At 36.5% G+C, this 24074-nt stretch overlaps 1 protein-coding gene across 6 annotated transcripts in view; it reads right to left on the reverse strand.

The window, feature by feature from the left end:
• Nucleotides 1-12323: 12323 nt before the first annotated feature.
• rhobtb4 (Rho related BTB domain containing 4) overlaps nucleotides 12324-24074 on the reverse strand; it is a 41157-nt gene continuing 29406 nt past the window's right edge. For all 6 annotated transcript variants that reach the window (XM_083526872.1, XM_083526871.1, XM_083526874.1 and 3 more), the window contains 4 exons: nucleotides 18800-18950; nucleotides 18122-18210; nucleotides 17748-17853; nucleotides 12324-17636 (listed from right to left, as the gene is read on the reverse strand). In XM_083526872.1, the coding sequence (XP_083382998.1) occupies nucleotides 17455-17636; nucleotides 17748-17853; nucleotides 18122-18210; nucleotides 18800-18950 (528 nt within the window). In that variant the 3' untranslated portion in view covers nucleotides 12324-17454. The remainder of the gene's footprint in view (nucleotides 17637-17747; nucleotides 17854-18121; nucleotides 18211-18799; nucleotides 18951-24074) is intronic.

The following is a 24074-nucleotide window of genomic DNA, read 5'->3' on the forward strand; positions in this document are numbered from 1 at the left end:
CATTACAGACCACCTTTTGACGTATGAAGCGGCTCTGAGGTCGCGTCCCAAACCACGTACCAGGCTCAAACCAGGGATTAGATCTTTATTTTTTATTTTTTTTGCTACATTCTCAAGATTTTGAGTACTTTTGCTCAATGGAATAAGGTTTGTAGTCAGCAAATAATGTAGTGCCTTAAAAATATACATGATCAGTAAATCAAATTTTTGTTTATTAGGAGGTAACCTGTGAACCTCAAGAAACCCGAACAACCAAACTACAAATAGACAGAGTTATTTAATATATTATTATTGGTAATTTATTATTGGATATATATTGTATTGTCCCAAATACAGAAGGAATACTCTGATTACTTCTTAACCTATAATTTATAGCTGATTAGTAAATAGGAAACCTTTTAGGAACCAGCAGACTACTACATGGTATACCAGAACAATGCATGTAAACTTTAATTGTAACTTTTTGTGTAATGTTCTTAATGTGTTGCATTGAAAATAAAAATTAATTCTTTAACTGCTTAATCAAAGTCAAGTGGCCCCAGAGCCTATCCCTGGAACACATAGGGCACAAAGCAAGAATGGCAGTCCATCACAGGGCACCAGAGATGGCAAAAGTACACATATCCTTCAATCAAATAGAAGTACAGATACATATGTTTTTAGCCTTTGACATGTAATTAAGTAAAAAAAATGACTACTACCTGTTTTAGTGTCATGCTGGCAACTAGACCTCACATCATACAGAACCATTAAAAAAAATTTTACCTAGTAAATGTATCCAAAATTAACAGCCACTATATAGAACACAAGCGGCGCATAGACGATGATGATCAGGTGATCAGGAATGTCTCTGTTCTCAGTCATGTTTACATCACTGACACCCTCTGTTTCAAAGGGAAGAAAAAAAAAATTGATTAATTTACCAAGTAGATTAAAACTAAAGTAACAAGCCTGGTGTGAAAATGTAAGAAGTAGAAAGTACAGATATTTGTGTAAAAAATTTAATGAGTGAAAGTAAAAGGTTATAAAGTTATGAAAAATTAAATAGTGAAGTACTGATACCAGGAAAATCTACTTAAGTACAGTAATTAAGTATTTGTCTTTCCCATCTCTGCAGGGCACCATGCATACCCACATTCATACATTCAGTTGTACCTAAGGACATTATAGGTAAGCCAATCAACCAGGTTTGTGGTTATAAGGAGGTTACCAGGAACCTCAAAGAAACCCAAACCACCAAACTATAAATAGACAGAGCTATTATTAATGTAATGTATTTAATATGAGTTGTCCTAAATAAAAAATAATACTCTGATTACTCCCTTATCTATAAACTACCTAGTAAATTGGAAACAGAAGAAACATTTTAGGAACCAGCAGACTACTACATGGTATACCAGAACAATTAATGTAGATAGGCTTGTACTGTATGCAACTCTGAGGTTGTGTCCCAAACCATGTAACAGCCTTAAATCTAGGGATTAAAACAGTAAAACAGGCAACTTGAAAATGGTCACTTTTATCTGGGACTTATTGATCAAGATATTTTTGGCTACATTCTGGAAAATGGCGAGATTTTAAATTATTTTCCTTAATCTATAATCTATAGCTCCTTAGTAAATTGGAAACAGAAGAAGCATTTTAGAAACCAGAAGATTACTACATGGTAGAACAAAACAAAACAATGAATGTGGAAAGCCTATTATGAGGTCGCATCCCAGCAGATTACCACATAGTATACCAGAACCATGAATGCATATAGCCTTGTATGCAGTACTATTGTATAAATACTGTATTGGGTCATACTACATAGTTGATATGAACATAGCATTTTTTTTCATAGCTGCAACTTTGTGCAAACAACATATTCAAATAGGCTATATTGGGAAAATTGTCTTCTTCCTCTAGTTTCGCAGGTATAAATTTGCTGCAATCCGAACTGTGGTTTCTACATTACTGCAGGGACAATATTAATGTCTGTTTTATAAAAAATGTTTAGAATTATTATTTGTTTGTTACCTAATATATGCATTTACATACATAAGTGTAGCTGAACCATGCATGCATTAAACAAACAATGCAAGTGAGTCACATCAGTTAAAGTGTAAATGCAATTGTAGTCACTTATCACTTATAACTCGACACTACAACAATATGAATGAAAATAACTTTGAAAGTGTAAAACTCCTGCCAGGCTATAAATGATAAACTGTATGCAAACTGACCACTCTGGAAAGACTTACTGCCCTGCAATTAAATATTCTTCTTGTCCTTATCATCTTATTTTGCATAATATGAATTGAGTTGAGCAGCAAAAGATACATTTGATACTAGTAAATATTTTCAAATCTATTTTGTCATGAACATTAATACAAAAGTCACAACAGTTAATTAATATTAACAGTATTTTATAGGGTTTCGTAGATAAGCAGCAGTAAATAGAAACCTAACAAAAATCCCTAAACAATATAGTATAGCTATAACACCCACTGCCATGCTCTATACAAAAATACATACTACATACATTCATAATTAAATAGAACATATTTACTAATAAATATTATACAATCAGATCTGACAAGAATGAAAATACCTGTGTCAAAGTGACTTATATCAAAAAGTACAACAGAAAATCTATCAGTTATTCCCAAAATGCAAAACAAGTGTGTTCACATTCAGTTCTGTGGAAGTGGTGAATAAGTCATTGCACTTTTGATAGGATGTTCATAAGTTCAATTTCTAACACAACCATTTTTCCACTCCTGAGCTCTTAAGCATGGCCCTTAACACTCAACTGCTCAGTTGTGTAAATTAGATCATTATAATTCACTCTGGAAAAATAATTTATTCAAATGCCATAAATGTGAATGTTCTGTCCTCCCATATGTTGTTCTCACTTTAATAGTAAAATGTTAATGAAATCTAATATCATTAGTTGTTTAGTCAATTAAAATAATATATTTATTAGTTACAGAGAAGCTAAAAAAAATAAGTTTAAAACTTGTGAGTCTGAAGGGTTAAGGGGTAAACACATTTGGAGATGTCAAGTCAAGTCAAGAGTCAAGAGACTTTTATTGTCATTTCTACTATACACAGTTGTACACGGTACACAGTAAAAATGAGACAACGTTCCTCCGGAACCCTGGTGCTACACTAAACAACATAGAGCTACAACACAACACAAAGCTCGATAAAGTGCATCGAGTGCAACCTAGTGCAAACAGTGCAGACAAAAAACAGTACAGACAGACAGTGCAGACAGACAACACAAGACAAGACAAAAAAATATAGCGCCAACCAGTAAACCTAAAAAACTATACCCGGGAGTGAATATAACCAGAACAATGTAGTGCAAAAAGCAGCGGCACTTAAGAGGTGCAAAAGACAGCTTGTAAACAGTATAGTATAATACAGTCAAAGGTGCAAAAACAGCACATTTGATGTGTAAGGAAAAGTTCTGATACATAAGTACTATTATGAGTAATCTCAGATAGTGTATATAAACCAATCATATACGCAAGGAATAAAATACTTTCTTATGCAATTCTCCAAATCCTTTCAAGTTTTTTCGAGGAATACAGTTGTATGGTTTATTAAATAAATATTATAAATATTTTTATGGGTACACTTAACATTTTAATACTGATATTGCAACTTAGTTGATAATATGTTTAGAGTACTAAACAAATACAAATAGTCATTGCATAACACACACGTAACATTCACAACATATTTAACTGCCACAAACTGCAAAATGCATTTACTATACAGAGATTTGTACTGTATTAAATGTTATGATACAAATGACCTTATACTAATAGTGCAAATGCACTGGACTGCTCCATAGGCTTAAATCATCATAGTTCCCCAAAGTTCACCATGAACATGACATCATTCTTTAGTATTGTGTCCAGATTCCTGAAATACAACTTTGCCCACCTAAAGATCTCTGCAGTGGAAGATGAAACATGTGGGTGCACACTGGAGCGTTGTCTTTCGATCTTATCTGCTGTCACATTGTGTAAATGAGGGATGAGCTCAGGATGTCCAAACTCCAAATTCATCCTCATAATTTCCCATCATTAGCTTTGTGCAACGATCTCTGTAAACAATTTCGCTTAGTAATGTTGTTTTGATGAGCTTGACCGATTCCTTGGAATTTCCTCTTTAAAGACTAGAGGTTTTTGGAGGTATAATTGCAAATGTTTGTTTTCTTTAACAGCCATGTTTTGGACATTGCTGCAAAGAATGTTTGATCACATTGTTACATTTTTCACTATCATGAGAGAGTAAATAGTGATTTCATTCTGAATTTGTATAAAACGTTCACAGTACCATGACCATATACTTAATATTCCATATTGACTATGGATGCTTCATATAATTACTTTCCAGTTTTCTTTGCCTACGAAGTAAAGTGAGGCATAATTAATGATAAATTAAAAATATCGAGATTGAGTTCTGATAAACAGAAGAATACCACCTTGGGTCCATTACATAAGCTTTACAAACTCTAGCTTTGAGTATTAGCGACCACTAGACTTCTTTTGGAAACATAAAAAAGTCATCAGATTTGTCAAACTAGTCACAGATCAGCTATTAAACCATTATGACACTTAGCATATACTAAGCACTATTTTTAAGCTTCAAAATGGAAACTGTGCTTATAAAGCCACTGGGTAAGAAATGCAGTTTTCTTTAATTTTGGTACTCTAAAGTAAACAAACATGCACTGACAACCAAGATATTTTGTGTTCAGACCTGACAGATAGGTCAAAGTTCAACACCACAGAGTTATGCATCAGGCCGGAGGTCAGTGTTTGTTATTCACCTCTCTTTGGTGATAATGCGTTTTTCTTCAGCTCCTCCTTATCCATTTGAAATGCCATGCTTCTCAAACCTTCTAAACTTCTTCATCTGAAACACCTCTCGACTATGGTAAAAATGCTTTTGCTCATCTCTATGGCACACTGTGCATAGCTTTAATGCCACCATTATCAAGTACAAATGACCATGAATTTTTACAGACCTTGTGGGATGATTTTATTTCCAAGGACATAAAACAGGACCAATATCATGTGATGGAATTGTATTATACTGCGTTACTTTCTGTCATGTTTATTTTTTTAAGATTATGGGTCTATAAACACAGCTCACCATGTGGATCCAACTATTCTGTATTGTTCCGGTCTTGTGCTGGCAAAACAAAGTATCACTTTCACAAAACAGAAAGAAATTGTCCTAAAACATCCATTCAGCCCAATGGTTCGACCAATAGGGTACAAAGACATGTTCTTTTGGCTGCTCTGGTCAGGGGTCACAACAGCAGTTACAAATCATCCATCTCCGAATGACTCTGTCCTCTACATCTGCCTCTTTTATGCCAAAAACGTGCATGTCTTCCCTCACCACATCCATAAACCACCTCTTTGACCTTCCTCTTTTCATACTGCATGGTGGCTCCATCTTCAACATTCTTCTACTGATGTACCCCATGTCCCTCCTCTGCAAACCATGACCAAACCATCTAAATTGTACATCTCTTACCTTGTCTCCAAAACACCCTACCTGCTCTATCCCTCTAATAAACTGATTTCTAATCCTGTCCATCCTCATAACTTTCAATGGAAATTGCAGCAGTTTTAACTCCCCCATAATTGGCACCGATCATTGACAAAATATGTTCATCATTTATTATGCAATACAGGATTATTCATTTGGTCATGTGGTTCCCACACTTCTGGTTATACTTGTGTTTAATCACACCCATGATGCTGAGATCTGCCCATGCATGCAGTATTGCTTTTGTATTTCTATTAACTTACCTCATCACACTAGAGGCCAGGAAGGGATTAACAAAGAAAGTGTTATTTTTCTTGCTGGGTGGGAGAGACTGCTGATGCTCTGCAGAGTATCTCCTGTGTTGACAAGTAATAAAATAAAATAATGTTGACCATGAGATGTGATTGTGCTGTGCTTTGAGAAATCGTTAACTGCACAAAGAACTGGTTGAGTTGAATAGCTTGTTGTGAATTATATGTGAAAGTGTCTTGGTAACAGTAATTTAGACATGGCAATGCTCTCTTAATACGATATGTTTAAATGTTAATTAAAAGAAGATAAAACGAAAATTTTGTAGAGTTTTTAAACTGTAGGGATATACGGTATTACTAATATTCAGTGGTAAATATGTACACGCACTATACTGTATGCATGTTTGTAACACACACAAACTAATACTTTTATTAGACTCAACATTTTTGCTTATTCATAGTGACTCCCAATATTAAATTCATTACAGTGTTATCTGTATAAAACGTTTAACAAAAACATTATGGCCAGGCAGCTTTACGGAGATACAAGTGGTATGAAAATGGAACGTATAAATTTAGTGCCAATAAGTTTGTTTCTTATAAGTTTATCCCAGACGAGTAAGTCAGTGTTGACTGTGGCAAGGAAAAACTCCCTGGAAACCCATCCTCATGACATCCATTTCTTTCAAAATATACTATTTTGAGACACTTACATGGTAGCAGCAATGGCCCATTCTTTAATTAAATGTTTAGGATAAAATCTAATACATAACACTAGTTTGTTGATGCTTTAATAAATTACAAAAACACACATTTAAAGGAAGTTCAGTAGTTCAGTATTTCAAATCAGCACCGTCATCCTACTTTCATAATATTTTTTCTGTTGACCATAGGTGGTCTAATAAGAGTTTAACAAAAAAAAAAAAAAAAAAAAGCAAAAAAAGATATACACAAAATATTCCTCCTTTTGTTACATGTGAAATGTTTATACTCGTGTCTAGTCATGGAATACAGTGCAAAAGATCATTACCAGTGCAAGCTAAATATAACTAAAGATAGGTATGCTCATTATTTGGTTAGTAAGTAGGAGGTGAGATCCTGTCCCTCCTCTTACTGTAAGGTATTTGTCAGGAATTTGTGAGGCTTGCACTAAAGCCAATCAGTAATGTGTTTGGACTTGGGCTGAAATATTTACAGGATAACAATTTAAGAGAGAATTATAGCTCTCGTTGGGAGAGCTTCACTCTTGTGTGCAGCCCTGAAAGCATAAAAAACAAGAAGTTGTTAAATTCCTCATGCTAGTGAGTCCTCCTACAGCCAGCTGATTAATGCCTGTCAGACTTTTAAGATGAATCAACTTAATGGAAGTATAGATTTGCATGCAGCTTTGTATCAGGCAGAATCCTTGTTTACACAGGTCAGTGCAAATAAAACAGGAAATATTGGTTCTTCAATCTTCTCAAGAACTCAACATCTGAACCGTGTAGCATACAATTAGCAAACAAATAGCAAACATTGGTGAAATTTGCAGGTTAACACAGCAAAGATTTCGGCCTTCCACAGAATTCTCTGAAACACAAGAGCATTTATGTTAACTGAGTCATGAGCTCAAAGTGGAGGAATGCAAAATCAAGATCAGTTTTAAGTTTACATTTCTGTGGTGGGAGAATGGAAGATGTGCAAATTTGTGGTTTTCGGGTTTTTGAGAATTGAATGCTAATTATTTTGTATAATATTAATGAGTAATACAAAAACGTTAAGTTTCAGAAAGCTGAAAATGAATGAAACCTATATAACCTTCTGAGCAAGTTAATCAGTTCATGTAAGAAAAAAAAAACATTTAGATTTTAAAAAGAAAAAAGACACTCAAATTATTTCTCTGGAATTCTTCCTTTTCGTTTTTTACTCATTCATCTTTTCCAGCATGAATATACACATTTCTGTTGATCTTTATTTGAAAAACAAACTTAGAATCCCTGAGTGATTTACGGATCTCTGAACTGGCTGTGACTTGCACTGAGGCACCACTTAACATGTTCAATACCTGGGTGGGAACAGCAGGGCTAAGTCCTTCCTTTTCATTGAATCATTAAATCAATTAATCAATTGACTTCCACATCAATGCTGCTTTTAACAGATGTCCTAAAATAGATTTTAGGGTTTTTTTTGTGTGTGTGAACCAACACCACAGGTGATCATTTAAAACACACATAGGAAATTGATGCCGGGACTGATTTCTTTTCAGGCTTTATATAGATTCACAGAACCAGTTTTAAGTGATGTCAAGTGGTTTCCCATTAATGGAGCCTCTTCTTTAACACACACATTGTTCAAATTCATCATACATAATCCATGGTGATTGAAAAGGCACAAGGGAAATACAATAGTGGGTGTAATTAAGACAAAGTCAATAATTCGCATTAAGGTGGTTTAACACACAGAGGGATTAACAATGCTTAATTATTTATTATTTCGCATTAATTCTGTGTGGTTTGAACTTAAGCACTGGTTAAAGGTAAGAAAGGACTTAATTTTATCTTGCTCGCTATTCATTATATTACAGAGCTGATGACACAAAGTTTATAGTTGTTGTCTGTGAACACACACACACACACACACACACACACACACACACACACACACACACACACACACACACACACACACACAAAATGCCTATGTGGTCTCACAGCCATCCAGTTATATGGACACATCAATGAGACCCAAATTTTACAACTACAGAGTCAATTCTAAAACATCTGTGGCAACCCACCCCCCAACCCCCAAACTGTTACTGGAAATTCTGCTGGATTTGTGCGTGTGTGTGTTGTTCCCACATCACACACTACTGCTATGGCAACCACCATCACATGTCTCGCATTTATGTGACCGACAAAAACCCAGCCTATAGCCCAGTCCAATAAAATCTCAGAACCAACTCACTAGAAAGCTTGGTATCATGAGAGAGAGAGAGAGAGAGAGAGAGAGAGAGAGAGAGAGAGAGAGAGAGAGAGACACAGAGAAATACATCATGTAAATCCCTAATCAAGGCAAAGCCCACTCACAATGTGCTGATTCAGCTCTCTGAGAGCCTGTGTTAGGAGAAAAAGGACATGGAAGCAGTAGACAGGAAGACCAGCCTGCCAGACATCTCAGGAGAGTCACAATCTGACAAAGAGCAGTACAGAACAGGACGGAAAAATAGGTTTCATGGCAGTTAGCTGAAAACATAATTCAGTTTTGGAATTAAATCAGAGTTATATTTTTTTTAGGTGGCAAAAACAGTATTTTATTGCTTAACAATGCTACAGAAGTATTTAAAAGGAAAATGAGTATATAGTGTGCAGTAACACTAATTTTCAGTGAAAACTCCAATACAACATTCTTGACCTGAACTGTAATTGTGGAACCTCTACTAAAAAACTCTGGATAGGATTTTTTCTAATAGCAAGAAGTGTAGAAAATTAGTTTCCTCTAATAGTAAGAACAAGAGATGGAGATTTACAGAACTAAGAAGAAAGTGGAGATTCTTGCATTACTCTATAGAGTAAAACTGAAAAACTGAAACTGTAAAAACATGGTTTAATATTCTGTCGAGCAGCACAAAACCTTTCCCATAACCTCCTCATAACAGCCTGCAAATACTGTACTGATCAGTGCCAAAAGAAAAAATGAATTGTATGAAGGGCTATTTATTTATTTATTTATTTATTTATTGTTTATTTAAACTTTAGCTTCTGTTAATATTTATTAGTAAATTGACCAATTTGTTTTGAATATTATACTTTTCCTACATGATGTAAATTTTGAGATATTAGATTTACTGTCAGCTTGATGCAGGCATTGCATCTCAAATTACTCATTGTTTTGATGTTTTTTGTTTTTCACACCATTCTATGTAAACTGTGTGTTAAAACAGAAAGGAATTTGCCATCAACAACCCTGACATTGTCAATATCCCTTAGATAAATCACATGCATTTACTCTTAATTCTGATGTTTGATGTGAACAATCACTGAAGCTCTTGACCTGTATCTGTATTTTATTATGGCTTATGCTGCTGCCACATGGTATGAGAGATGTGGGATGAAGTCAAGTTAAACCAGTTGATTTTAGGCAGCAGTGCTGTCAAAGCTGCAGAGCTACATCTGCAGAAAGGAGGTAACCTGGGTGGTTAGTGGGTTCTGCACGCTCCCTTTAATTACAGGATAGGTCATCATTGCTAGAAACCAACTGTATAATAAGGTTGTATTCTGCAAATCTAATGATGATGTTGGGGTTATGGGTGTGTGTGCTTTCATAGGTGAAATGCAGGTACTCCAGTGCTAAGAAATTAGACTGGAAAAGGAGGGCCCTACTTTACAGATTTTTTGCTCTGAAAATAGAATTTGTTTTTAGTATCAATTTGATAAAAGTACTAAAATGGGACATTTCCTGATAAAAATGTAAGTAGTGCAAAACTAAAAGGTTGAAAATTCTAGCTGCCTTTTCATCTAAACTGGCAAGATAATGAGTAACTGTAAGTAAACAAATGACATGATGACAGGCTACTATACATGTCCAATCAGACCTCATAGGTTACATGGTTTTGAGTTGAGGAAAACCCGAACGCTCAATTTATTGGGTTATTGTCCTTAAAATGCATGTGTGAGGCATTTGTGGCTTTTAATATATTCAGCAGTTATAGTCCAAGTTGAACCTTGAGGTTTAGATTACAAAAAAAAGGGATGATTTTAGTTAGAAAGAATGCTTCTGTAAAGCTATATACATGCTAGACATTGTACTTTGCCAAGATAGAAATAACACAATCTGTTTGGCTTTGTATACACTGTAAATATGCAATTACTGTATATCTTGACTCCCTATGGAACAACCAGTGTAAATTATGACCAGTTTAATGAGTTAGGTCTGGTTTAAGACTCAATAGGAAATATATCCTTTATAATAAAGGTCATGATTTTGTTGTAGGTTAAAATGTACACCAATGACACTAGGTCCAATTTTGTAATGTGTTTTGAAGGCATTATAAATTCACCTTTAAACCGTTTTGTGATAATGATCTGTAGCTTTAAAGCTACATTTTTTTTGTTCTTTTTTCTTAAGTACAGAATTGAATAGTATCAAAAATGCATTGCACGTGCAACATTGATTAATAATGTAGTAATATCTAGGTTTCTTGTCAGGGTACACATTACTGTGTACACATTACTGCCTCTTGACTTGAATGCTAGGCCAGGGAAACAGTGGTATGGTTAAAAATATTAGATGGTCTAAGGTTTCATTCTTTGATTTTCAATAACACAAATCCTGAAAAGGGGTAAAATATATCTAAGAAAAATCCTTATTTTTTAATACGGTTAATATAAAAAGTGCTATAAAAATCATTAGCAGATAAGAAATGCTGTATATAATTCATTGTAGCTTTTAATTAGGTTAAATAGCATTACTGATTTGATCTCTGACTCCCTCTTGTGGCCATTGTGCAAACTATTGCAAAAACACTACTGCAAAACACCAACTCGCACAACAATTTCTGCATTCATCTTCACTAACTGCTTTATCCTGTTCAGTGCTGTAATGAATCTGAAATCTATCCTGGGAACACTGAGCATGAGGCCCACACCTTAGATGGAACACCAGTCAATTGTAGGACATCACACACACACACACACATCTAGGTTAAATTACGATTCACCATTTTACCTTATTAAAGGGGCCACACAGGTAGGATGTTTTGGAGCCAAGGTGAGATAGGTGCGATTGAGATGGTTTGGACATGTGCAGAGGAGGGACTTGGGGAATATCGGTACAAGATTGCTGAGGGTGGAGCCACCAGGCAGAAATAAAAGAGATTGGTATGTATATGGACGTGGTGAGGGAAGACATGCAGGTAGTTGGTTTAAAAGAGGCAGATGTACTGTAGAGGACAGAGTAATTTGGAGATGGAGAATCCACTGTGGCGACACCTAAGAGGAGCAGCCAGTAGAAGAATTCACCAAATCACATATTAAGAGAATGCATCACTTTTTATATGCTTTATGTAAAATCGCTTCCATAAGTAAAAAAGGCAACACAGTTGACCTCTAATACAATTTTCTTTATTTTAATTAATGATGGTCTTAATGATGGCCTCCTTCAATTGCATTGATCAACTTCAAACCTCTTATCTGCTTACTTTGTCATGAAAGAAGGAGAAAGCAGGGAACACCTCGCCGTCAAACTGGTCATCAGTCAATTGTCCAGGATCTTTTGTGACATTGACATTTTTAAAAAAGGGACTACATATTGTAAAAAAGGTACTGTAAATCACTAAAAGCTAAATGTTGTTCACCACCTTAAATTAAAGCTCAAAATCTACACTTTAGTCGAAATCCATCTGTATAATATCTAGAGGCAAAAAAAATTCCACTGGTGTCCAAATACTTTTACACCCTTTTAAAAATAATTGTCATTTACTGCTATAACTCGTTTGATCTCAGTGAAGAAAAAAAACAAAACAAAACGCAAACATTATGTAATCCACTTAAAAGTTTATTAAAAGCCGAGCTAAACATTAGAATACTGAAACGGCATTTCCCCCTACTTATTTGTTCCATTTTGTACAAATCACAGTGGTTCAAAAAAAGTATTACAAAGGTTCAATAAAACATTTTTGCAATGTCTGCAAAACATTCTGATTGTTGCCTTTCTTTATTTCTTTTTTTATATTACAAAAAGCCCTTTTAGTGTGTGTTGTGTGTGCTCGTTTTTTTTTTTTGTTGTTTGTTTGTTTCATTACATAAACAAAAAATTTCAAAAGAAGTAAAAAGTTTACAAGATTAACAGAAAGTGCTTAACGGTATAATAGTCATATAAACCATATAAAGAGAAAAAAAAAAGGAAGAATGGTCATCAGCTTCTACTTGGTTGTTGACCGCTCTCCAACATCGAGGTGGCCTTGAGACAGAGATCTTCACTGTATATAAAGGCGACTATACCATTGGTGTTAGAATTGGCATGTTAGTTTTAAAGAAGGCCACTTCCACTGGAGACGAGAGCTGTATAATCGAAGTCATGATCATATTAACCCCATTTGCATATTGTTGATTCCCCACAGCAGTCTGTATAAGATGAATGAAAAGAGAAATGCATAAAGCATCTAAACCACAACCATGTGACGCTCATTCTTATGAAGTCACAGCATGGAAAATACAGGAGTGGGTTTCACCCGAAGATCAAATTCTGCAATTAATTAAATTCATCAGAATTATGAAGAGGTACGTATAGAAAGTGTGAGCTACAAAAAAAAAAAAAAAAAAAAAAAGAATGTTTGGAAGAAAGAATAGTGAACAATTCGAGGCAGGGTCGCTGAATCAAACAGGAAACATCAGCATTGGAAGAAGCATCTGCAAGTCTTTCCATCACTCTGTAAAATGTGTGCTGCATAATAAGCTGCATTCAGTAGTTCTCGTTTTCTTCTGGAGAGGGCGTGAGTGTCCAACTATGGCGAACACTGTGGGCTGCACGTGCTCTCCCACAGCCACACCAGCATGATCAGATCTAACCCAAAGCAATTATTTCCACTCGTTCAGCAAAAACTACGAGGGCTGGAAACATTTTATACAATAGAAGCAATGGGAAGGGTGCAGCATAAAGACAGGTCAGAGAACAGTTAGCTGTGCTACATAACGTCCACAGGCACTGACAGTAAGAGGAGAAATGCGGTGGTCAGCTGCCTGGCTAAGTGCCTGTGTGTGTTTATGCGTGCACACACACAGTTTCTTTACAATTATTCAACATCTAAAGGCAGTAGTTAGACGCCCTCTTCAGAAAGGCAACACATTTTTTTCCTTAATAAAAAAAATAAAATAAATAAAATAAAATAAAAGAACAAAAAAAAAAAAAATCAAAGGCACAGGCACAGGCAATGCCAGGATACAACAACACGGAGCCCTATGGAGCATTACTATTGCAACTTTTTTTGTGTGTGTGTGTGTGTGTGGGGGGGGGGGGGGGGGGGGGTTATTGGTGGGGTGGTATATAACTGTATATAAACAGTCAGTAGAGTTTCCCCAGAATGAAACACACCTTCACAAATGGGCTTTACAGGAGAACAGACTAATGACAAAGTGCACACCTGATTCTTAATACAAATGTACACATGACTGCATGCAATCATGTCTGAGAGACCATTCTTCATGCACATTTCCTGTAAACGTGCATCACTCGCCAAGTCACAATGCAAAACTTCAAGGCAATCGCTATAGAATCAGGAAAATAAGTTCATTTCCCCCACAATTTCAGCTAAAGTGCATAGGCTGTTACACTGTTAATGAGGGCTTAGAAAACTTTTAGCGCCGCTGAAAAAGTCTCAAAAATGTTACCCAAGACATAATAATGTTTCTATTAACATACGTACAAAATCCACAAAACTGTCCCAGGACTACAGAAACACATCAACCACCCTGTTCTTAAAAACCCAAACTTACCAAAGGCATTAATAATATTAATAATTATAATAATAATAAAGCACACAGATTATATACAAAGACATCATTGCCTTCACCAACAAACATTGGAACATAAACTGCATGGAGCTAAAAAAAAAAATTTCCTTTTTACGGAAGAAACTTTACCATGCTACAAAATGCAGTTTTTTTTTTTAAATGCTGGGGTTTAGGAACAGTCGCCCATGCACCACAGATCCAGACAGAAAATGCGTAAGGGACAAAAGAAACTGCCCAAAATCACCAAGGCAACTCAGTGTACCACCTTCAAGAACAGAAATACACCACTTTAGAGGTAATCACTATTGATTTGCCTATGAGAATAATTTGATAGTCTGAACATCGGTTACTACTGAAGTGCTTAGTACTGAGACTGCGACTTATCAGAGCAATTGTAAACTGGAGCATTAATTTGCATGCTATTTTGCTGAAGGCAGATTGATTTTCGATCAACCAGTTGCTTTTTTTTCCATGATCTCAAATATCTTAGCTTTTCTAAGCACAAAAGACTCCGTTGAAGTCTTTTGCTATTTCCTTTTCTTCCGAAGATCAGCTTCATTCACACATGGGCCTGTTGAGATTCTCTCGCATTTCTATTTCAGTAGCTGTTGATTATTCGAGCATGTCTCTAGTGAGAAAAAGTCTTTCCACATCATATGTCTCCAGCTATCTACCACCGGCACCTGGGTGCAGCCTCACGGAGGTGAAAAATCTGAAAGCCAGAAATAGCTGAAGGTGCTAAAAAAAAAAAAAAAATGTTTTTTTAGTTTTAACATTTATAAAAATTGCACTCACGTGAAACTCTGATTTCAGAACATAGCGCCTACTTTAGCACAGAACAAGCAAACAAATACCTAAATAACATCAAAGTGTATTTAGTTAATTAGTAATTAGTTGTGATATAGTAACAGGCACAGGGTAATAAGGATCACCAGGAAAACACCACCACAATGTGTTCGAGAAATACTTGATACTTGATACAGGGACAAAAGTGGACCGGTTATAATTACCAAGCTGTGCCATGTTACCACATTAATACTACATGAGCAAAATCTATCAAAAATACCACAAAGCCCATCTTCCTTTTTGCTACAAACCTTCCAATAAAAAGTCATAAAGCTTTTAGAAGAAAAAAGAAAAAAGAATCTTTTAGCCAACACCTTTGCTTTCCTAAATAGTCAACTTTTTTTTTTTTTAAGTCAAGGATTGTCACACAAAGTTATTCATTACATAAGCAAGTGAAATATAACCACTGTGACAAAAGAATACGACCACTGTGTGATATCTAGTAATTCCAAGCACCATTTTTACTGCATGAACAGGAAAGTGAAAGTATAAATCTATGGTCTTATATTTGCAAATAATAATAAAAGAAAAACAATTCCACCACACTGTCTAAATCCCAAACTTCTTTCTGTCTGCAGAGGTAGAACACAGCAAGTTAGACTGTGGGATGCAAATTTAGTTCTCAGCAAAGAAGAAGAGGCAAAAACATGGCAACCTTATTTTTGGTTATGTTTCAGGTGAGTAGATTTTAAAACTCCAGGACAAAACTCTAAAATAGAAAAAACTGCCTCTAGTGGCTTGGAAAAGTAACTGCATGTAAAAAAAAATAAAAATAAATGCAGTCAGAGCAACAGCCTAATCATCAACAGACTTTAGAGAATGATAATACTCTCATAGCAGTGGTAGAAATAGCCCTAAATTAAGTCCTCACTGTTATGTTTTCCCCACACCAAAAGCATCTCTTTGGTGCTTTATTAGAATCGACTTAGGATAATGTGTGGAGCATCGCACTATTTAGTGTTTTTATCTGCCCACAGTTAACATTAAGTGCTAGCAATAAACATTTTTGGCCCTCATGCATCAACATGCATAGAAAAGGTTTTATGTACACAGCAAAATTTGGATTCGTCAAATGTAAGTACGCATATCATATGCACTAAAAAGCTTGAAGAACACCAATTCATTCACGACATTCATTGGCGCTGTGCAGGTGCACTTAACAGACCGGTTAAATACAGACACCCACAATTGACCATAAACATAGCATGTAAGAATCACTCGAAAGAGTAATTAAACATTCATGAACTAGCAAGTAAATCAAAATCAGCCTAGATTTTAATCAATAAAGTACCACAAAAAATTATATAGCTGCTACATCCCCTATTTCTAGATCAAATGTGCCTGTATGCAAAAATCATGTACATGAACAGGCAAAACAAGTATTGCTTTTGTTCACCTCATTTAAATGAATTGAAACACGAACTGATACAACACATCTACAAGTTTTAGTTTTGGGCTCCCATGCAAAAATATACACAAAAACCTAAACAAATATTAGTATTGATAAATCCCAAAACACAATTTCTGCACAGATTTGCTAGTGAGCAATGTTGATAAATGAGGGCCTTGAGTGGTGTTTACCCACTAAGTGGCTTTGAGGAAAGCTGGAAAGGAAAATATGTAGATCTAAGAGCTAAAAGGGGGCTAAGGGGGAACATCCAAAGCAATTTTTTTCTCTTACCGATAGAACAGGCAAAAGTTATTAATTATTGGGGCAAAAAGCATGTACCCCAGTTAAGCTGTATTTACCTTTGCAGGTTATTATTAAATCCCTGACGCTGTTTCAGGTGCTAAGTGCAATGAATTTGTAGCTCATATATATTGGATATTTTTCCTCAGGATTAGTATTCATAGGAGAAGCTCATCACACAGCACCATGCTCTATGCATGCTCGGGCGCCAGCGCCAAGGCTTGGTACTGAGGGGGTGAGTGAGGATGCATTGAATTGTAGCACAAGAATAACAGTCTTAAAAGGTAAAGACATTCCCTATGTGTTGTCCCTACAAGGCCTCCAAGCTTGCTGGATTAACACAGTGAAAACACACGAAACAGAGTGAGAAATTCTCCCCATCAGATGATAAGCTAAGAACTCTTATGGGCCACAGCTTTTTGCCTCGGGCTTGGCATTAAACTTGGCTTCACAAGGGAAGGCAGAAAAACGGGGGCAAAGTGGCCCCAGACAAATGTCCATCAGCGAGGACGCACACATTGGACACAGACACAGGTCTTCCCAGGCTCAGCAAGTCTTGAGGCCGAGACAGGGTAAACGGTTTAGGTGTGGGCGGTGGTTGCCAGATAAGAATGGACCCTCAGGAAATGTGGGGTGCAGAGGAGGACGGATGTCTCCAGAAGCACCAGCCACGTTTGGTGTGCTGCTTGCGGAGGATTTCTTCTTCACGCTCGCGCTCCTTTTTTGAACGGTTGTAGCGGTCTTCCTCCTTTAGGAACCAGACAGGGGGCCAGCGCTGCTTCTCAAAGTGCTTCTGATTCTCTGGAGTAGACAGATGGAATGAAATTATTGAAATGTTGAGAGATATGGACAAATAATGAACAGGTCAGCGATGAGGTCAACAATGATGCATGGCAGGCATAAGAGCTATACCTGGAGACATAGTCTTCATGTCTTTGGGGAACTTGCGACATACACTGTTGTAGTTGGTGCAAATGTGATGGAGGCACCACGCAGAAAGCTGTTTGGCATTGTGGAACTACAGAAGAGACATGGAAATGGAGACAAAGTGTTGTTGGCACAAGGCATCAAACAGTGATTTCTAACAATGGGGCTCATTTAGAAGGCCATAAATGATCATCCTTTGAACTGGAATTATAGAGACTATGAATAAATGTTTACTTGGGGGATTAATGTGTTCCTTTTGTTCCTTGGCTACTTCAGAATTTTAATCAGTATGCTTAACAGAATAATTGGCCCACCTACAGGTTAAAAAATGTTTTGCCACAGACCTAAATTAACATTACCTGGGCCATTTCTAGGTAAGCCAGCACCTGTCCATCAATGTCCGCTCCTTTTACTGCCCACTGCAAGAGCTCTTCAACCGCATGTTGCTCTGAGGACCACAACATACCACAAGATCACTGTTAAAACTCTTCATTTTCACTTGGAATAGTAAACTATTTAAGTTCCATTCCCTTTGCATTTGTTTACATGGAGAAGTTGGGTAATGTAACTATTACCAGGTTCCATGGGATTTTTGATTTGATTTGATTTTTTTTTTTTTTTTTTTTTTTTTTTTTTTTTTTTTTACACACTGTGTGTACGTGTCTGGAAAAATCATATTCAAATTTTATCTTCTGAAATTGAAGAGAAAATAACCAAAAGGTAACATATATATATCCAATCTTATGTCATTTTTATACCTCTTTATACCCTAGTGGGGAATATATTTTGTGTATTTACCTTTAAGACACTCTAATTATTTATTTTTTTCTTGTCTGACAAACAATGCATATGGACAGCACATTTATCTCTGATTCATACAGATGCTAATGGATCATTATGTCTATTGAGAAAAATGTTTATCAAACAAATGATCTGGGAATGTTATCCTGTTCAAAGAGTATTTGAAATACCAGGATGTGTTTGACACTAGACTGACTGCTTACATTCAATTAGTATTAATAATTTTCAAAGTCTACCTGTAAGACCCACAAGGCGGGGCAGGCAGAGACGGTTGGCAAGTATTATGAGATCAATCGGCTCCAACTCAGGGCAGGGCATGAGCAAGCCACAGTACAGATACTCCAGCACAGCTCTCATACAGGCAGTACTGGTGTTGGGTATGGACACCTGAAGAAAGAAAATACAAGGAGAAACAATTATACCATAATAAAATTAATACATTACTAACAGCTGCTAATAGTGAGAAAGTATATATATATATAAAAAATTAAAAAAAGACTCTGTGGCAATTTGTGGATGTTTATTCATAGCTCAACCCCAGCATATGGAAACGCAAAGGGCAGACTAATCCAGTAGTGAAGCAATCTGCTTTTCATCTATCCCTGTTGACACAGGCAGGGTCTTGGCACATACCCATAAAAGAGGGCTTCACACTGACTACTGGACATGAATTTGGAGGACAAGTGGTCAAGAGAATGAGGGTGGACATACTGTATATAATAGATTAGGCCATACAGAGAAACAGTTGCCTTTTCCTGATTCGAAGCTCTGTTCAAACAATTGCGTAGGTTTGACACCACTGCGGACATGACCTCTGCATCATCAAAAGGACAGTGTGTCTCCATTTTGCAACAACACCATCCAAAATCTTAAAGACTCCCCCAACCACCTGCAAAGTGTTATCTAATCAAACTCATTTCCCATTTCCTGCCCAAAAGTTCAGAAATTAATGGGAGGAAGACTATTTATTATGTATTTGATTTATTCTCGGAAGGAACCTCAAACAATGGCATGCCTATTTAACTCCAGCAAATCAGGAGGCAGCTTTTAGTAAATATCAAGAATGTTCCAGATCCAACCATGGCAGTATTTACTTCATGCTGTCACTTTCCCTCATACTGGCATCGACACCTCTGTGAATTAACACAAGATGAAAAGAGTTTAATTGCCTCTGGATGTGCCAAAGACCAGAAGTTTCATGTCAGTCTGCAGAACAGAATCCTTTCACTTCTACTGGCACTATGAAGACTTTCATAGATGACACGAAAATATGATTCGTGATAAAATAAAAAACCTTAAATCTGGAAATGGCCTGAATCCAAATCCTTAGCACAAAATGTATAACCGGACATGAATCAGTGACTATAATGAAATTATATTCTACTGGAATTTTATAGAAACAATGTACAGTCATGCATAGCCGAGACAGAAGATATGACATATGACTGAAAGTGATAGAAGGTAAGGTACGGGAAAATTAGACAACAGCAGAATAACCCAGGGGGTCCTTCTGAAGCTCAGGTGTGCCCCACAGCTGCCTGACTAAGAACCAATTAGTAGAATGTCAGTCTGACTGTGGCATCTAATTACAACGAAAGGGCAAAGAGTTAAGACATGCAGTAGTACTGCAGGAGGTTTAATCCAGTCAAAGATTCAACATCATGATCTGGATGTTTTTAATAAGATTGGCCCATGCTTTAGAATTTTATTCTTTTTTTTTTTTTTTTTTTACATTTAACTGCCCTAGCAATGTCCACCTGTGATAGAGAGTTGCCATATTTTAATAAAAATAATAAAAATATTAACCAATTAACACTTAACAATTAGCTACAGAATCTTTCAGCACATTTCAAATATTTAATATATAAATACAGTGGAACCCGGTTATCTCGCCCTCGGTTACCTCGACAACCCTATTAAGTCGACGTTTTTGAAGTGGAACAGCCAAATTCTCGCTTTTTCTAAGCATTTTTTATCGGTTATGTCGACTTTTTTATGTCGCCGATCCCTGATATCTCGAGCACAAGGGGGGAAAAATTTCCCATTTAACATCGGTTATCTCGGTGCAGCCGCAGAAGAACTCGCGAAAGTGGCGGAAAAATCAAACCTTACAGCTGCTCCAGGTGTTGTGTTGTATACTGGTGAATCTCTGCTGTTAGTTAGTGCTAGTGTTCGTAGTGTTAGTAGGGGCGCGGCGCGGCTTTGGGAAGAAAAGAGCAGCCGGTGAGAGAGTGCCGGTGGGAAGACACGTACCGGGATACACATGAGCGATAACAACGACCGCCGTGAACCAACATATACCAACAATAACGGACAGTGAGAGTGTAGAAGTTTAAATAGGAGCTGGTGATGATGATAAACGAGCACCATATGTGTGCGATTAAAACCGGGAGCTTCAGAGAAAGCGGCCGAAAAAACACCTGACACGCCGAAGGGGGCCGAAGGCCGAAGGGGGCGTGGCAGGTGGATTCCTGACAGTTAACAAACATGTAGTGTTTTTATAGCATGCCTTCATCAAACAAATCGCGGCAACGCTGTTGTGTAAAAAACCCTTCAAAAACACGTGCATGCACATTCTCATTTATTAACGCACATCATGTACATAAAGAAATTTCAAGCACGTTAATATACTGCCGCCATTTTGATTTTTGTTTATCTCGATCATCGGTTACCTCGATGCTTTTTGGCGACCCCCTAGGACATCGACATAACCGGGTTCCACTGTATATGAAATGTGTTTTTAGGTGAATCTGATATATTTATAATGCATTATAAAAAAATAAAAAATAAATCAGATCTACTGATTTGCATAAACCTAGCAAGTATTACAATTCTTGTCATAAAAAATATTAATTAAAATGACACGTATTTAACGAGTATCTGTAAACAGGGTCACAGAGGAAAATATAAAACATGTGACAGACCGTCACAACCCACAGTCTACATCATGCACTGAATTCTTCCTGTTCACCATCTTTTCTTTCACTTCATCTGACAGGTTTTCACAGTTGAGCTTTCAAGCTTCCCCTCACTCACTCACTAATCAACTCTGCTGTCATGGGTGCTGTTGCAGAGAAGCGTTTTGATGCCTGACTGTCGGCCATGCTTTCACAGTGCAAGCAGTTACACACATTGCAACCAACGGAAAGAAATGTGCACGCTCAAGGGTTCAAACTGATAACTTTGATTCTTGAAGTTAAGTGTGGTTGCAAGTGCGACAATTTCAGCAAAGGTTATTATACACAAATCCGAAATGTTAAATGTGCTATATTTCCTGCCTTCAGGAACAAAATGCTGCCTCCAGTCCTATTTGAATAAACACAAAAAAAGAAACGTGTTCTAAAAAGTGTAAAATTAGAGCTGTGGCAGATGTATCCAAGTGTTGTGGGGTTATTAAATATAGCTCAGTTTAGCATGGAAAGCACAAGTTGTCCAACACAGCTGCACTCTTGCAGAAATTTTTCATTGGAGACTACAGGATGCACTCTAAGCTTTCGTGGGACTTAAGGCCTCCGAGTGGCATTGTGTCTGCTTATACAGAACACTGTGCTCTGCATGACACAAGGCCCAGATCTATTGCAGCTCATTCTATAAATAGTGTTGAGTTCACTACAGTCAGATGTCATGCTAGCTTGTGCCAGAAAGAGCCACAAACGAGGCTGGGGTTACTGTTTACGTTTGGTTATGTGTCACTGTTTGCTAGGGTACGACTTATTCAATAGCGGTGTAAAAGGCATGTCTGAAAGTACAATAGTGAGCTAAAAAAACAAAATGAGAATATTGACATGTCAGAAAGGATACACTGTGAGAAGGAGAGTTGATTTTAAAAGCAATGGAATTAAATTTACATTGCTGCATGATGCCTGGGATGTCTCCTGGTGCTGTCTTATGCACAAGACACACTTTTTTTTTTAGAATGGACACAGCATATTGAACGTTGATCAACTTAACTAATAATGGGTAGCAAACTAAAGGCATCTAATCATTAGTTGTGCTGCAGAGTTTGGATTAGGATGTTTTTTTCCTTTGTTTTTGTTACCTAAAATTCTGCTCTTTATATCACCGACTGATCAATTTACATAGAAATTAAGGAATTTATAAAGATCAAGACAATAAATCACAGGAAAAAAAAGTCCACTTGTTTTCTAATTGTCCTTCTTCTGAAAATATTGTTCAGGATATTTAGGTCCCAGGTACAACAATCAGACTCAAGGTATCTAAATTTATAATAAAAATGTTATAGATATATTTACATATGAAATCATGTAATAAAAGAGCTGCAATAATCCTACCTTCAAGTATATGGAATAAAATTGGGTCAGTTTAATTGTATGGCAGCTGATCATTAAATGGTTGTTAGAGTGCAGGATTGTTTATGTTTTACTGCGATATCTGTAAATTAAGTAGGCCATTCTCTTTTAGGCATTAAAACTAAATCTTGCTTCACAAAGATTAAATGCTTTCCGAAAACTAATAACCTGGTAATGACTTAAGCTCATATATCTATTTAATATTTAATCTTATTCAAAGGCATCCACTGACTGAATACATGCTATTAGGCCCAGCACTGCTATTTTGTTCTCCAGCACCTCGCATTGCTCTTCACATGTCCTCATAGTAAATACTGTCAGAATGCATAAGCGGACAGCATCTTATTTCTTGCTTCAGTTCCTGGTCTGGCTGCAAGTTTAGCTTCCTGTAATGAATGTAACACGATACAAAGCCATCTTATTCTGTTACTGTTAAATGCACCAGGATACCTCGAGTTCCTTCACTGCCTCTCGGATCAGGACCAGTCCTGGAGCCTGGCCCGTGAGAGTTTATCTTTCCAGAATTCGAGATGACAGAGGTTGTTCATGAAAAATAAATGGGGAATTCTTACCTGAACTTTATTAGATTCATGCAATTAAGTTATATATAAAAGCTATTTTATTGAACTTATGAGGTAAATACAGCTAATATGCAGACTCTGATGATAAATAATAATAAAAATAGTAAATATATATATATATATATATATACACAGTACCAACCAAAAGTTTGGACACACCTTCTTATTCAAAGAGTTTTCTTTATTTTCATGACTATGAAAATTGTAGAGTCACACTGAAGACATCAAGGGCTATTTGACCAAGAAGGAGAGTGATGGGGTGCTGCGCCAGATGACCTGGCCTCCACAGTCACCGAAACTGAACCCAATCGAGATGGTTTATGGGTGAGCTGGACCGCAGAGTGAAGGCAAAAGGGCCAACAAGTGCCAAGCATCTCTCGGGAGAACTCCTTCAAGACTGTTGGAAGACCATTTCAGGTGACTACCTCTTGAAGCTCATCAAGAGAATGCCAAGAGTGTGCAAAGCAGTAATCAAAGTAAAAGGTGGCTACTTTGAAGAACCTACAATATGACATTTTCAGTTGTTTCACACTTTTTTGTTATGTATATAATTCCATATATAATTCGACATGTGTTGATTCATAGTTTTGATGCCTTCAGTGTGAATCTACAATTTTCAT

Source organism: Silurus aristotelis (genome assembly GCF_946808225.1).
Source record: "Silurus aristotelis genome assembly, chromosome: 23".
Classification (NCBI taxonomy): domain Eukaryota; kingdom Metazoa; phylum Chordata; class Actinopteri; order Siluriformes; family Siluridae; genus Silurus; species Silurus aristotelis.